Source organism: Budorcas taxicolor, chromosome 11 (genome assembly GCF_023091745.1).
Source record: "Budorcas taxicolor isolate Tak-1 chromosome 11, Takin1.1, whole genome shotgun sequence".
Lineage (NCBI taxonomy): Eukaryota > Metazoa > Chordata > Mammalia > Artiodactyla > Bovidae > Budorcas > Budorcas taxicolor.
Window position 1 is genome coordinate 49,328,086 of NC_068920.1, and position 17,180 is coordinate 49,345,265.

General features: G+C 45.2%; 1 protein-coding gene across 1 annotated transcript in view; it reads right to left on the reverse strand.

Moving 5' to 3' along the window:
* Positions 1-364, reverse strand: part of PNPLA1 (patatin like phospholipase domain containing 1) — a 51,084-nt gene extending 50,720 nt beyond the window's left edge. The window contains exon 1 of the mRNA XM_052647530.1: positions 160-364. Within this exon, the coding sequence (XP_052503490.1) occupies positions 160-364 (205 nt within the window). The remainder of the gene's footprint in view (positions 1-159) is intronic.
* Between the last annotated feature and the right edge of the window lie 16,816 nt (positions 365-17,180).

Here is a 17,180-nt window from a genome sequence, read left to right on the forward strand (position 1 = left end):
ACCCTGACGGCAAATGCTATCCCACTCCACCTACATCTTCCCTTCCCACCACCCAGACGACCTGGCTTTGTTCCCCAAAGCATCCCCAAGCAACCCTCAGGCTCTGCTTTGTGGAACCCCTCCAGAGGATCCCCAGGGAACCCAGAACAAAAGCCTTACCCATTTCGATCCCACAGATGGCCAAGGCTGCCACCACCGCACCTGCCGACGTCCCAGCGAAGCGATGGGCTGTTTCCAGCATCCGGGGGGCCAGGTCCCGAAGGGCGTCCACTGCCCCAGCCTGGTAGAAGGAGAGGAACCCGCTGCCCGAGAAGGAGATGGAATGAGGGGTGTCAGGGTCCCCCTTGAACACCTGTTCTTCCATCTCCTCAACCTGAGACCTCCCAGGGAAGGGAGGAAACTCTCAGCGCCGATGTGCCTGAACGCCAGCCACTCTCCTGTTGAAACTTGCGGCCAAGCTACCCTGCCAGCCCGGAGCCTGGAATGTGGCTGTCGCTCCCCGGGCGGCGGCTGGGACACCCACAGTGGCTCAGGCAGCAGCTGCCTGGGCCTGTTGAGCTCGGTCAGGAGGCAGCCCCAAGGCCTGGTAAAGGCCCCGGCGGGCAGCGTCCTGGCCCAGTGAGCGCCCTCCTCTGCACTTGCCTGGTACCCCTTGGATCGCAGGTGGCTGCCACGCAGGGCCGGGCCCAGGAAGAGGTGCTGCTCAGTCCTGAGTCCCAAAGGGTTCACTCATCGGGTTGCTAAACCTCCACAGATGGGTATGGGATAGCGCCTCCCTCCCCCGCACGCTGCAGCTGTAAAGGGAGTAAACGCTGGCCTCCCTCCAGGAGAGGGTATTCCTTTCCCACGGCGACAGGGCTGCCAAGCCGGCTCTGGTTTCTGAGGGAGACTCGGCTCACAGCACCCATGCCCCCACTGCAACGCCCCTCCCTGGGATCCTGCTCCAGGCTCCGGGTGGCGTGTGTGAAGTGTGATACAATTATTTTTCTTTGTTCTTGCATAAGTGCCCCTTTGCTTACTCATCTGTTTATTCACATGTGGGGACTGGCCACCGGTAAAACTGTAAAGGAAAAGAGTTTGGGCTCCAGGGCCCCCACCCCCAGCCTCTCCAGCTCTCACCTTCTCCCCTCCGCCCTTCACCAACACACCAACTCTTAGCACTCTCTGTCCAAGCCTTGAATCTCTGCGCTGTGTCCTAAGTGTCCCGCAAGAAGTCAACCTGGAATCTCCACCATTCTCTGTTACGGCATCACACTGTATTCCCACTTCGAAATGAGAGGTTTGAAATGTCAGTATTCATGACATCTCATGTCATGATGTCTCATGTTTGAGATGTCAGTAACCCCAAGGATGAACAGCTTGGGACCCCAGGTGTGGGGGCATCTGGGTCAGAGCAGAGAGATGATTTGGAGCCTAAGGGGAAAGGCACGTGGTGGGGGAACCAAGGGTAGCTCCAGGGAGCCCTGGTTGTGCCAGTCTGGAGCAGTGCAACATGCCCTGGCAAGGAGAGTCTTCCTCACTACCAGCAAATGTCGCCGCCTAAGGATGTTGCAAGACAGCGAATTGGCCGGTGTCCCCCTTCTATGTCCCCCCAGGGCACAAAGAAGCTGGGTCAGAATTGGAATAGAGACACAAAGTCTCCTGCCCAGCGCTCAGTCCAGCTCCATACTCTGCTAGGATGTGATAGCCACACTGAACCCACCAGGGGAAGAGAAGTGAAATGAGGTGAAAGTCACTCAGTCGTGTCCGACTCTTTGCGACCCCATGGACTCTAGCCTACCCGGCTCCTCTGTCCATGGAATTCTCCAAGCCAGAATCCTGGAGTGGGTAGCCATTCCCTTCTCCAGGGTATCTTCCCAACCTAGGGATCAAACCCAGGTCTCCCACACCGCAGGTGGATTCCTTACCATTTGAGCCATCAGGGAAGCCCAAACCCACTAGGGGACATCCCGCCAGCTCTGCTCACCCTCCTGATATAGTGGAACTTCGCACTGGGGAGCAGTGCCCAGTGTTCGGTCAGGAAGGGGTTTTCTGTCTTGGGTAGGTAGTTCCAGATATTCGAGAAGGGAACTCCTGACTAAATGTGTCTGCAACAGAGAAAACGCGTGCGCACCTGTGTCTGCGCTTGTGTGTATGTGTGCAGACTTACACACACATACACAGATCTGAGGCCACCGAGAGGCTGGGGTGAAGAGTAGGGTGAGGCTGGGTGGAGTCCAATCAGCTTTTGGCACATTGAGACCCTGCCTCCAGGAGATGGTAGGGAGTGGAAGCCCCGTCCCCTAACATCTACACTTGGGAACAAGATATGAGAATAACCAGAGAACGCACAAGGCAGTCTATAATTAAGTACCAAATTGTGGAGGGCTGAGACTCCTGCCAGAAAAGTTCAGAGATGAGAGTGAGCAGCATGGGCTGGAACCTTCAGAGAAGCTATGTGATAGAGTTGTGAGTTGGGGGGTTTAAAGAAGCTAGCAGGAGGAGGGAGGGTACTATGGCAAGAAGCAGTGTGCAGTCCTTACAGAGGGTGAAGGGGTGTGATGGCAAGCAGTTACACAGGATGGATTAGACAGATGTGGGTTGAAGCCCAGTTCTATTATTAATAGGCAGTGTGACATGTGGTAACCTCTCCAGGCCTCAGTTTTCCTCATCTGTAAAATGGGGACAATAATGCATATACTGTACAGGAACTGTAAAACATAAGATACGGTTATAAAATGCCTGGCACATGGTATGTCTCTTATTATCAAAGGGCAATAAGGGCCAAGGCTTCTAGAACAGGTGGAGCTGGGAGCCAAGGTGGAATAGAAAGATGGGGTCAACAGAAGAAGGTGGAATGCACTTGCAATGTGTAAGAGGAGCTAGAAGAATTCTCGAGGGGGAGAGTCTTGGAAAGGCATTGAGACAGGCTGGAGGATGAGGAAGGAGGATAGAGCTACATCCTTCTATGGATGTTGGCGGCCGGGTTACAGAGGCAGCTGAAGAAAGATAAGTTAATGATGCCGTTGCATCAGAGATTCAGAGGACATGGGGACCGGTTGGATAGGCAGTATGAGTCATGGCTGATGCCCATTTTTAGCCTGGTGCTGGGAGAGGTGGGGTTGCCTTTGAGAAAACTAGGACAGAGCTGGGGAGACTGGGTGGAGGGTGAGTTTACGACATGTCTGAGATGATAGCAGGACATTGGAACTTTGGCGGAGGGGCAGGGAAGGCTCCAGAGAGTGGGGGAGAGAGACCCCTGCTGTTGAGCAGCAGAGAAGGATGAGCAGCTGGAGGTGGGCAGGTGTCATGTTGAAGGAAGACAACCTTGGACAAGTATTTTTCCTGATCATCTTGCTCTTCACTGTGAAAGAAGAGGCAGGGCCACCTGCTGTACATGGACTTCGGGGGCTCCAGAAGGCTGGGGCCCCACCACCCTTTCAAAGATAGCACTGTGGGACTTCTCTGGCGGCCCAGTGGTCCAGTTGCAGGAGGCACAGGTTCAATCCCTGGTCAGGGAACTAAGATCCCATATGCCATGCGATGTGGCCAAAAATTTGAAAGAGAGCAAAGACAGTGTTGAGTCCTGCCTCTGTTCCTGGCCCCTTGCTCCTTGGGCCTGGCTGTTGGATTAGGCCACCGACCTCACTGAGGAAAGACATTCTTCAGTTCCATGGGGATGGTGGAGACCACAGCAGGCACAGCACAGCGTTTATGCGTGCGTGCTAGGTCGCTTCAGTCATGTCCAGCACTTTGCGACCCTGTGGACTGTAGCCTGCCAGGTTTTATGCAAACAAGCAAACTAGAAACTCACTGGGAAGGCCCCATGGGAGCTGTCAATGTGTTCCCACACGCTGGCCCCGGCAGAGAGCTCTGCACACCTGACTTGGGCTTTGGGGCCACAGGGTTCCCCCACCCTGTCCCTCATCTCATTTCCCATTGTTCCTGGTGTTGAGCTCAAAGCCCTGAGAACTCCAAGTGGATGCTGTCAGCAAAGGATCACCTTCTGACACCTGCATTTGAGTTTTAAAGTCGGCTCGTAATCCTCTTAGGTGTTTTATTCCAAGTTAACTGCTCTTATGACTCATCAGCCTCTGAGGAAATCACATGTAAGAAACTGAGCCTGCTTATCACACATGATTCTAACAAGACAACCCAAAGGAATTTATAGAAGAACCTGGGCTTTCCATAAATATAAAATATGTGAAATCACCCAGGACCCCACTCTCGGGGAGAAAGACGGCATTGAGATTCTGGGTTAGCTTCTCGTTGATGGTATACCACCCTTTACTTAAATCTTATAAAAATGTTTACTTAGTGAAGAACCTGGTTGTTTCTGGACATGAAAGAATATGACTGTCATAGTATTGTCCTTGAGTAACCTTGCCAATGACATTTAACCTGAATCGAATGAAGGCCTAGCTTCTAGTTACAGTAAACACAGAGTATGAAGGGAAGCCTCTTGCTCAGTCGTATCTGATTCTTTGCAACCCCATGGTAGCCCACCAGGCTTCTCTGTCCATGGGATTTCCTAGGCAAGAAGCCTACAGAGTATGAAGGAACAAGTTAAATGACGCCATGTGGAAACAAAGACAAACTGAAACTGGGGGAAGTTCTGGTAGATAGCATTGCTAGACAGCAGCCATTCCCAGCCTGCTGCTCCTTGCTCCCCTCCCCGTAAGCAGTTAAAAGGGCAGATACGTGATTTCCCAGCCTCCCTTGCAGCTAGAGACCAACATAAGAGACACTTCTGGTCAATGAGAAGTAAGGGGGAATCTGCTGGAGCTACGGCAGCCGTCTCGTACCCATCAAGGGAAATAGGCAGACACACTAGTGTATTAGTTATCTATGGCCTTGTCACAAATTCCTTCAAAACTTAATTCCTTCAAATAACATCTATGAGCTTACACAGTTTCCAAGCTTTAGGAACCTGGTAATGGTCTCTCATGAGGTCCTGGTCAAGCTGATAACCAGGGTTGCAATCATCTCAAGGGTCGCGGGGATGGAAGAATCCACTTTCAAATGCGCTCTCATGGTTGTTAGTAGGCACCAGATCTTGGCTGGCTATTGATAGAAAGCTTCACCACCTGGGCCTCTTCACTGCACAAGATAACAGCTTTCTTTTGCCAGAGTGAGAGGTGCAGGGGAGTGAGAGAGAGAAAGAGACAGAGAGTGTGAACCCCTGATGGAAGCCACAGTCTTTCTACAAGATTCTCAGAAGTGATGGCATTCCTTTTGCTATATTCACACCCCTCCCACATTTGACCAGGGGCTGGTCTGTGAGACCAGAAGGTGGGAATTCTTAGGGACAAAGGAGGCTGGCTACTTCACTAAGGATAGCAGGAGAGAAAGATAGAAAGAGCCTGGATCTTTGAGAAGATCGTTGAGTGACTGTCCCAACCCCCAAACCATTTGTACGTTTCCTTTTATATCAGAAAATTGAATGCCTTTATTGTTGAAGCCACTGTGCATTCGACATTTGCTGCTGAAAACCTCAGGATTAATGCAAGGACTATTCAATACTTCTAGTAAGATGCAGAAATGATCTTGAGAAGGAAAGATAAAAACTAGTCCTGTGCTGTTAGAAGAAATACTTTAAGGTATAGATAGTTATTATAGCTGAAATCTGAACATAAAAATTCTAAAAAATTCAATCTAAAAATTTCAGATGAATTTTATTATACCTTTTGGAAATTGTTTATCAACTATTTCTCTAATTAGAAGAAATGGGATATTTTTTCTTCCTTATTCCCCCTAAAACACAAGTGGTGTTCTACTAATTAATTGGATAGTCCTCTAACATAGCACTTGACTTTTGAGCTGTGTGACTTGGTTTTTATACACTTGATCAACATATATGTATATCCTCTGTGGGGTGAAAGTGTTTACACCTACTATGAAAAGTCTGTAATAATGATAGTAAAAGACTTAAGGTGAGAGGAGAAACTTGACACCCTTGAGATGGGGACAGGGCTTGCTAGGTTATGACATAACCCTGCCATGTTGTCCTTTCATATGACCTTGAGATCATTCATGCAAATGAAATTACACCTTCTTCTCATTATGAAACAGCTCAAACATACAGTAAAGTACTGAAAATAGAACAGCAAACAACCATGTACCTACCAGACAGATCGAACTGATCTTAACATTTTATCACATCTTGGACAAATATTTGCTTGGTTTTAAAGAAATGAAATTTTACAGATAGAGGTGAAACTTCCTTTCGACTCTTTCCTGATTTTGCCCCTACTCTTCCTCTGGTGGGAAACCATGTCCCAGATTGGAAAGTCTTTCTCTTCCATGTTTTTATATTTTTATTACATGAGTATGTTTTATAAACAATATACAGTATTTACAGTATATACAGTTTTACAAATATTTTAAATTTCATATAAGCAAACACGTTGACTTATTCTGCAATTTGCTGCTTTCATTCAGCGTTGGGATACGTGGCTCTAGTCACTGCTTTTGGTAACCTATTTTATGACCATGGGGCAATGTATTCATTATTCTCTTCCTGATGGGCATTCAGGTTGTTTCCAGTGTTTTACTGTAACCAACAATGCTGCAGTGAAAACTCTTTATTGTACATTTCCCTTTAGACGATATGGGAATTTCTCAGATTACAATGTGGGTTTATCAGTAGTATCTGTGGGATTTTAATTTATGGAGGTGACTGAGTGGTGACGTGGAAAAGCTAATGCCAATGAGAGAAAATTTTTATTACTCACATCCTGGATTCAAGGAGGCTTGCCATGCCATGCATGGCCTCATGGAGAGGCACCAGGTTTGGTCAGGAGACAGATGGGATGAGGGGAAGGCATGGCACAGAAGCTTGATTGTATTTTCTGCAAGAAAGGCAAGGAAAGAGCTTAGGACTGACTGATTTAAATAGCGTCAGCAGGCTCTGGCCTATAGAGGTGGTCTCAAGGTGTCTGGAACCTAGTCCTGGGTGATTAGGGGAGAGGAATATTGCTTCCTGGAGTATAACAGCCAGATGGAGGAGGTGGTTCAGAGTAAGGAGGTGGTTCTGGATTGGTTACTGTGCTATGAAAGGTGTGCTTTGAGCCCTTTGCTATCACTAAGAATTGGCCTACCCTAGGAGGAGTGTTCTCTCCTCAGCAGGAAGGCCACAAATGCCAGAGCACCATGAATACATACAAGGGGACATCCCTGGCAATTTAGCGGTTAAGACTCTGCTCTTCTATTGCCAGGGGTGTGGGTTTGATCCCTGGTCAGAAAACTAAGATCCCACGTGCCCGCTCCCCCCACAATTATGTATATATATATTTATATACACACGTATATGTTGTTGTTCAGTCACTAAATTGTGTCCAACTCTTTGTGACCCCATGGACTGCAGGCTTCCCTGTCCTCCATCATCTCCTAGAGTTTGCCCAAATTCATGTCCATTGAGTCAGTGATGCTATCTAACCATCTCATCCTCTGCCACTCCCTTCTCCTTTTGCGTTCAATCTTTCCCAGCATCAGGGTCTTTTCTAATGAGTTGGTTCTTTGTATCACGTGGCCAAAGTATTGGAGACAGCAAGCTCAGCTTCAGCATCAGTCCTTCCAATGAATATTCAATAAGGTTGATTTCCTTTAGGATTGACTGGTTTGATCTCCTTGCTGTCCAAAGGACTCTCAACATATATACTAATATATACACACACAATAGGAAAATAGGGCACTTCTTCAGTTTGACCAGTTGTTGCCAAATTACTCTCTGGAGCGGCTGTACCATTTTATGCTCCCAGTCAAGAAGAGATCTAATAGCTTCCCTTCTCTTGGTATTACTAGAGTTTTTAAATGTTGCCAATTTGAAGGGTGGGCTTCCCAGGTGGCTCAGTGGTAAAGAATCCGCCCGCCAAGGCAGGAGACACGAGAGACATGGGTTTGGTCCCTAGAGTAGGAAATGACACCCAACTCCAGTATTCTTGCCTGGAAAATTCCACGGGCAGAGAAGCCTGGCGGGCTTCAGTCCATGGGGCCTCAAAGAATCGGACACGACTGAACGACGGAGCAACAACAATCGGAAGGGTGTGAACTGACAGTTGTTCCACTGATATTTTCCTGATTATTTATGAGGCTAGGCATCATTTCATATTTCGTGTCCTTCCAGATTCCTCTTCTCTGAATTACTTATTCTTAGCCTTTCCCCACTGGGGTGAGGGCAGTTAATAATGTGTAGTCATGGATGCTAATATTAGCTCCACTAAATGCATTGTAAATATCCTTTCCCAGTTTGTGACCTGTCTTTTGACTTTTTAATGATGTCTCTATGGTACCAAATTTTAAAATTTTAATATAGTAAAATGTATCATTCTTTCCCTTTATGGCTTAAGTGCTTGTATCTTTAAGTCATAAAGATGCCCTCTCATATTAAATAGAGTCTTGGTTATTTTAAATGATTTACGTATCAAGCCTAAGCTATTCATTTAATCTCCCTTGAAAAACTGCCTTCTGGTTTGTCACCATGAGTTTTAAAATATTGGCTTGGCCAAAAAGTTCCTTTGGTTTCTTAAGTAAAAATAAAAGACATTTCATTTTCACCAAGAACTTTATTGAACAATGTGTTCACTGTTTTGTTCCACTACCTCGTGCCATTTTTCAGACAGCTTCATAAAAATTCCATCTTCCCAAAATGTTTTATCTTTTTTAAGTGAAGAATTGTTCCAGGTGCCTTTTACAGTCTTATAGGAATTGAAATATTTTCCGTTATGAAAATTCCATAAAGACTGAAATAAATGGACATATGAGTGTGCAATGTCTGGTGAATATGGCGGATGAATCAGAACTTTCCAGCCAAGCTATTAACAGTTTTTGCCTGGTTATCAGAGAAACATGCAGTCTTACATTATCCTTGTGGGAGATTATGCATTTTCTGTTGACTAACTCCAGAAGCTTTTCATGAAGTGCTATCTTCAGTTGGTCTAATTGGAAGCAGTGGTGGTGGTGGTGCTTGAGTTGCTAAGTCGTGTCTGACTCTTGTGACCCCATGGGCTGTAGCCTGCCAGGCTCCTCTTGTCCATGGGATTCTCCAGGCAAGAATACTGGAGTGGGTTGCCATTTCTTTATCCAACTGGAAGCAGTACTTGTTGGAATTAATAATTTGATTTTCCAGAAGGAGCTCATAATAGAGACCCCTTCCTATCCCACATATACACATCATCCTCTTCTTTGGATGAAGACTGGCCTTTGGTGTGGTTGGTGATGGTTCATTTTGCTTATCCCACTGTCTCTTCTGTTCCACATTATTGTACAATATCCACTTTTCATTGCCCATCACAATTTGTTTTTAAAATGGAACGTTTTCATTTTGTTTAAGTAGAGAATTGCATGTGGAAATATGATCAGGAAGGTTTTTATCTAAATTATGTGAAACTCAAACATCAAAGTGATGAACATAACCAAGCTGGTGCAAATGATGTTCAGTGCTTGTTGGATATTTTGAGCATGTCAGCTATCTCTCACATAGTAATAACACTGATTGTTCTCAATTAATGTTTCAATTTGCTTGCTATCTACTTCAACTGGTATACCTGTCTGTGGAGCATGGTCCAGTGAGAAATCTCCAGCACAAAACTTCTCAAACCGCTTTGACACATTTCATCAATCACAGCACCTTCTCCATACACTGCACAAACATTTTCTTGCATTTTAGTTGCATTTTTACTTTTCTCATATAAAGCAAACTATGCTGAAAATGTTGCTTTTTTTCTTCTATCTTCAATATTAAAATGGCTACACAAAATTCACCAATTTTGATAATTTTTTTAAAATGCACGCTGATAACGGTAGCTGTCACAATACAATCTAACAAAACAGCTTTGAATCAAGTTAAAGACCACTAAGCGCTACTACAGCCAACTTATGGAGAGAAATGAATGAATATTTTACCAACCCAATAACTGCTTGCAGGGATTTATCCTGCAGAAATACTTATAAGGTTCCCTCCACCTCCTCAGTATATGCACAGGGTAGTTAAATAGAGCACCAAGTGTAATAGCAAACATATAGAAAGTAACCTATCAGTGGAAATTAATTATAGTCCGTATCCATATATCACATAATGTAATTCTCTGTAGCCACAGAAAAGAATAAGGGAGATCTGGATGTACTCACATGGAACATTCTCCAAGATATAATTGATAAATAGAGAGCATTAAAAAAAAGATCCAAAGAATAAATATAATATGCTACTATTTATGTCAAAAAAGGGGGAAAAAAAGATTCTCTATGTGTGCCCACGTAAAATTTCAGAAACAAAGCTACTGAGGGTGGCCACTTCCGAGGAGGAGGACCAGGGTTTGAGGGTGGGAGGGAAACCCATTTTTCATTGCCAGCCTTTTCTGTTTTCACTGTTACTTGCAATACTGTAAACAAAGAAGAATTGCTGTAGGTGGTGCCATTTGCTGTAAGCTGCTATTTGTTTTGGCATTTGGAATATTCTGAGGTGAAGAGGGCCTTCTGTTCCAATAGCTGAGAAGAAATTGAATCATTAGAAATGGGACAGGAGACTGGGCATCATTGGGACAGTTTGATTATATGTGTTCTTTCTGCAGCTGGGTCTGAAGACAGAAAGGGCAGTGCTTACAGCTACGTGCTAGATGATGAGATCCAGGCTTGCCTTTGTCTGGGGGAGGGGGAGTTGTCTGGGAACCAAGGGGAAGTGTTTGGGAGTCTTAGGCGATGAGAGGTTGTCTGTGGGATGGGCGTGGGGTGTGGGGAGACAGAGGGAAGAGGTTGTGAGGCAGTTGGACGTCCCCAGGTCCCTGCAGCCCTGGGACCAGCTGTCTGAGTTGCAGCCTGGGCCACTGAAGGCTGAGTCTCCCAGCTGCAGAGTAGGAATAGACTCCGCATCCCTCCCCTAGGGGAGGAGGAGAGCCCCTACCTCAAAGGCACTGGCAGGCAATCCTCTGGAGAAGAGGAAAAGCTAGGCTCAACCTAGGAAAATTCTCACCCAATCAGTGGGAATTAAAGGCACCCCAAGTTTACCCTTGCTGAGATTTGAGCAGGGAAAGGGATTGGGTCAGCATCCACAGAACAAAGATAAAATGTACCCCAGGGTCAAGTCCAATGAACTTCCTCAAGGCAGTGCAGTGTAGCTGGGCAGGGACCCGGGCTCTCTGGGTTCAAGTCACAGCTGTGTCAATTCCAAGTTACTTAACGTCTCAGTGCCTTAGTTTTCTTATACATAAAATGGGAAAATAATAGTCACCTCCTAGAGGGTGTCCTGGCTTATGTGCTTACGAAGTATTAACCTTTGTAATTCCTCATTTACCACCTCTGTAAATTTCACTGTGGCTGGCACCCAGGGCAGTGACAGTCAGCATGTTGGAGGGTTGGGTCTGTATCTGAGGCGGATGCACGTTAACCAAGCTCACAAACCTGACGAATAAGCTATAAGCAACTTGTTCATTCACACAGGCCAGTGCTTGTAGGAGGATCCATCGTCACCTTGATCTTCGCTCTTTTCCTCATGGGAGAGCCCAGACTATACTCAGAGGCCCCTTGAGGGAATGCGGACACTTCTGTGCTCTTATTTATTTCTCTGCCTGCTCCCACTGTGTGACTGTCTGCCTCATAGGGGAGGGCACTTTGGTACATTGGAGGCTGGCAATTCATGGTTGTCAAATAAATACCTGCTGAATGAGTAAACGGTCAACACGTGTTCCCTGGCATAAGCAAACACTGGAAGCAACCTGAATGCCCAACAACAAGTTGTTATTAAATCATGTCCCAGTCACCCCACAAAACCAAAGAGTCATTGAGAAGGATGATTTTAGTGATTGTATAGAAAGAGAAATGCTTGTGATGTAATCTTAGAAAAACAAAAGAAATCAAAATGGTCTGGGAACGATGTGGTGATCTTGATATTTTGTTAAGTGAAAAAGCAACATTCCAGAAAAGGAATATGATATGATGCCATTCGTGTGAAAATGGAGGCAAAGCTTGTAAGACTTATCTTCTAACTGTAAGCACAAAATACTTCTGACCAACAAACCAATTGACTGAAAACACCTGAGCCTCTAGGAAGGGGATGGAGAGGTGGACCGCAGGGAACAAGCCACTGACAACTTATGTGCCCTCTGAATGCTGAAGCTGAATGTGCTTCTGATTTTAAAAAAATCAACTAATTTAAAATACTTTCTGGGGGACCTGCCTGGTGGCCCAGTAGTTAAGAATCCACCTTGCAATGCAGGGGACATGGGTTCGATCCCTGTCCGGGGAACTAACGTTCCAGAAAGCCTGCTCACAGCAACTACTAGCCCATGTGCTCTGGAGCCCTCATGCCACAACTACAGAGAGTGCAAGCGCTGCTACGAAAAATCCTGCCTGATTCAGTGAAGATCCCACCTGCTATGATACAACCAGGACCTGACGCAGCCAAACAAACGAAAAAACCACTTTCTGGTACACAGCAAAGTAAAATAGATCAATATATTTACTTTTTCTACTATATTCCTCAACGCTAAGGCACAAAGCTTTTTTTAAACTGTTTTATTTATTTATTTTTGTCTGCGCTGGGTCGTCATTCCCGCACATGGGCTTTCTCTAGTTGCAGCGAGCAGGGGGCTACACTCTAGTGGTGGGGTGCAGGCTTCCCACTGCAGTCTCTTGAGACTGTCGTGAGGGAATCACAACAAGTGGATTCTCTTGTTGTAGACCACAGGCTCCAGGGTGTGAGGGCTCAGTCGTTGTGGAGTGCAGGCTTCGTTGCTCCACGGCATCTGGAATCTTCCCGGATCAAGGATCGAATGTGTGTCCCCTGCATTCGCAGGCAGTTTCTCACCCACTGCACCGCCAAGGAAGTCCTAAGGCACAACTCCAACTCACAGTTTAAAGTTTCTGATGTCGGAATACATCTCAATCAGTGGGCATTCGTAACAGGATCTTGGGATGGATTTTCCTGCCCCTAAAAAGCATTTGCTAAATTAATACTGAGTTTTAAAATCAATGATATTTTAGGATCAAGGAAACACAGTATATAAAAACGTGTCATCTGGAATGAAACTGTAATAGTATAAACCATTGTGTGATGGTATTGTGGGGATCTTCCTTTCTCAAAATAGTCCTGACTGATATTTTACATCATCTTTTCAAAAGTTTTTTAAAATATACTTTTTAACAGTTTTCAGGAGATAATCAATGGTTTAGAGGGAGGGATTCCCCAGCACCAGGGTATAGATAATCCACTAAGGTGTTCAGTTCAGTTCAGTCGCTCAGTCATGTCCAGCTCTTTGCGACCCCATGGACCACAGCACGCCAGGCCTCCCTGTCCATCACCAACTCCCGGAGTCCACCCAAACCCATGTCCATCGAGTTAGTGATGCCATCAAACCATCTCATCCTCTGTCATCCCCTTCTCTTCCTGCCCTCAATCTTTCCCAGCATCAGGGTCTTTTCAAATGAGTCAGCTCTTCACATCAGGCAGCCAAAGTATTGGAGTTTCAGCTTCAACATCAGTCCTTCCAATGAACACCCAGGACTGATCTCCTTTAGGATGGACTGGTTGGATCTCCTTGCAGTCCAAGGGACTCTCAAGAGTCTTCTCCAACACCACAGTTCAAAAGCATCAATTCTTCTGCGCTCAGCTTTCTTTATAGTCCAACTCCCACATCCATACATGACCACAGGAAAAACCATAGCCTTGACTAGTCAGACCTTTGTTGGCAAAGTAATGTCTCTGCTTTTTAATATGCTGTCTAGGTTGGTCATAACTTTCCTTCCAAGGAGTAAGTGTCTTTTAATTTCATGGCTGCAGTCACCATCTGCAGTGGTTTTGGAGCCCAGAAAAATAAAGTCAGCCACTGTTTCCACTGTTTCCCCATCCATTTGCCAAGAACTGATGGGACTGGATGCCATGATCTTCATTTTCTGAATGTTGAGCTTTAAGCCAACTTTTTCACTCTCCACTTTCACTTTCATCAAGAGGGTCTTTAATTCTTCTTCACTTTCTGTCATAAGGGTGGTGTCATCTGCATATCTGCGGTTATTGATACTTTTCCCAGCAATCTTGATTCCAGCTTGTGCTTCCTCCAGCCCAGCATTTCTCATGATGTACTCTGCATAGAAGTTAAATAAGCAGGGTGACAATATACAGCCTTGATGTACCCCTTTTCCTATTTGGAACCTGTCTGTTGTTCCATATCCAGTTCTAACTGTTGCTTCTTGACCTGCATACAGGTTTCTCAAGAGGCAGGTCAGGTGGTCTGGTATTCCCATCTCTTTCAGAATTTTCCACAGTTTATTATGATCCACACAATCAAAGGCTTTGGCATAGTCAACGAAGCAGAAATAGATGTTTTTCTGGAACTCTCTTGCTTTTTTCATGATCCAGCAGATGTTGGCAATTTGATCTGTGGTTCCTCTGCCTTTTCTAAAACCAGCTTGAACATCTGGAAGTTCACGGTTCATGTATTGGTGAAGCCTGGCTTGGAGAATTTTAAGCATTACTTTACTAGCGTGTGAGATGAGTGCAATTGTGTGGTAGTTTGAGCATTCTTTGTCATTGCCTTTCCTTGGGATTGGAATGAAAACTGACTTTTTCCAGTCCTGTGGCCACTGCTGAGTTTTCCAAATTTGCTGTCATATTGAGTGCAGCACTTTCACAGCATCATCTTTCAGGATTTGAAGTAGCTCCACTGGAATTCCATCACCTCCACTAGCTTTGTTTGTAGTGATGCCTTCTAAGGCCCACTTGACTTCACATTCCAGGATGTCTGGCTGTAGGTGAGTGATCACACCATCGTGATTATCTGGGTCGTGAAGATCTTTTTTGTACAGTTCTTCTGTGTATTCTTGCCACCTATTCTTAATATATTCTGCTTCTGTTAGGTTCCTACCACTTCTGTCCTTTATTATAAACCTACAATAATCACCACTTCCTCAGCTTAGCTTAGTTTAAATAATTATCAGACAAAGCTCTGGGCCCTAACTCTACCCGTGGTTACAAGGAAAGACCTATTATCCTTTGACTTTTCCTGAGATGTCCATCTTCCAGGGATAGTTTGTCAAACCTGAGATAATACTTACTTGGCCACTGTGGATGTCTATTCCAACAATCAGTTCAGACCTCGAGTTTTGATCGTATGACATGTGGGATACACTAACAACTGTCTAACTGATGATTTGAAGTCTGATAGGAATTGCCTTAGAAACTATTAGAAAATTTCATGTTTGCAAATTTAGCAGCATTGGTTCATACTCCAGACCTACTGAATCTAAGGTCTGCTTTTAACAAGACTCCCAAGAGATTCAGATGCACATTAGAGTTTGAGAAGACCTACTGTAAGCTATCAAGTGCAAATAGATGTCAGCTGTACTTCATTAATAAAAACAAAGTCAATAATAATTTCTTAATCTGTTTTCAGAGATCCTTACCTTATCACCTCATTTGGTTTTTATAGCAAAGCACTAAGAGAGTTTTTAAATCCTGATGTATAGAATGGGAAACAAGATTCAAAGAATTAAAGTGAAACTTACTACATTGAGTTTTGATTAGCCCTTTAATTGGGCAAAGGTTTGCTAATTCATTGCTCAGGTACTCCTGTGGTTTTTCGATGATGCAGACATCTGATGTCTAGCCAAAATGGGAGGTAAGCCCCTCACATCCCTTTGAACATCCTTTTCCAGTCTCTGCTAGGATTGTGTTCCTTTCTCAACGCCCAGGACTGTCCTTCCCTCAGGAGGAGACAGATGACAGTTTGTCCGGCCCCTCTTGCTGCTTATCTGGGGGCCCAGAGTGGTCTCAACCTGGTCTCAACCTGTGGGGGGTGGGAGAGGCAGGTAAGGGAGTCTGAGACCAAGGCTGAAAGCTAAGTAGCCTCCACAGCCAGTATAACAGGTTGCTGGTCTAGGAAGCCAGATAGGTCCTTACATCAGCCTTGTGAGGACTTTTGAATTTGAACTCCAATTGAAATGGCCTATTCTGGACTTCCCTGGTGGTGCTGCGGATAAGAATCCACCTGCCAATGCAAGGGACACAGGTTCGATCCCTAGTCGGGGAGGGTTCCAAGTGATGCAGAGCCAACTAAAGCCTGTGTGCCACAACTACTGAGCCCGCGTGCTCAAGCCCGAGAGCCACAACCGCTGAGCCCGCGTGCTGCAACTGAGGAAGCCCGGAGCCTGTGCTCTGCACAGGAGAAGCCAGTGCAGTGAGAAGCCTGTGCACCGCCACAAAGAGCAGCCCCCGCTCCACGCAGCTAGAAAAAAGCCTGAGCACGGTATCAAAAGCCCAGTGCAACCAAAAGTAAATTAATTTCTTAGAAAAGAAGAATGGTCCATTCCACTCAGAGGACCAAGACTAGAAGGAGATTACGCTATGCTTAAAAATAATTCAGGATAAGTGAGAAAAGAGCAGAAACATATATTTCTTAAGAAACCTAATAATAACTTAAACCTAAGAGTTAATTTTTTTTTAAATCATCACGTTGGATTTTTGGCTATCTAATTGTTGCTTTGTTCAGCTGTTTGATGAGACATTGGAGTTTTGTTTCTAGAAAAGATGAGGAAACTGATTGCTTTCTAGCTCATTAACTGTATCTCCAAATTAAGCCCTGTATTCAGACCACATGAGCTCAGAACAGGAGCAGCCTGCCTGGACTGTTAGGAACCTAAGATGGAAAGGAGAGTCCTGAGGGCTAAGCTCACAAGGCGGAAATAGCCACAATATACACTAAATTCTTCCTGAGTCAGGCGATCCAGTCTTGCATTTTTAAGGTTAAATAAGCATTTTAGAAAACAATTTGGCTATTTATCAAGAATTGTAGTCAGCTGTGTCTTGGGTGAGGCTGCCTTCAATATTTCTTTGAATGAGTTATTCCATTTCTGAAAATTTATCCTAAGGAAATAATCTAAGGCATTGGAAAAACTCTAGCCAAAAGAGCTCACCACAGCACTATTTTAGATATCCAGCATTGAAAACCAATAGCACCTGAGAGGAAGGAAATAGATAAATGACCTACAGTGTATCTAACAAATGATTAAGCAGCCATATTTTAAATGATATTTACATTTAAAGTATACCTGGCAGGGACTTCCCTAGTGGTCCTGTGGTTAAGACTGTGCTCCTGATGCCAGGACCCTGGGGTCTATCCCTGGTAGATGCTGCCTACTGCAACTGAGAGCCCGCAGCCGTCAGCCAAGATTCCAAGTGCCACAGCTCAGACCCGGCACAGCCAAAAAAAAAAAAA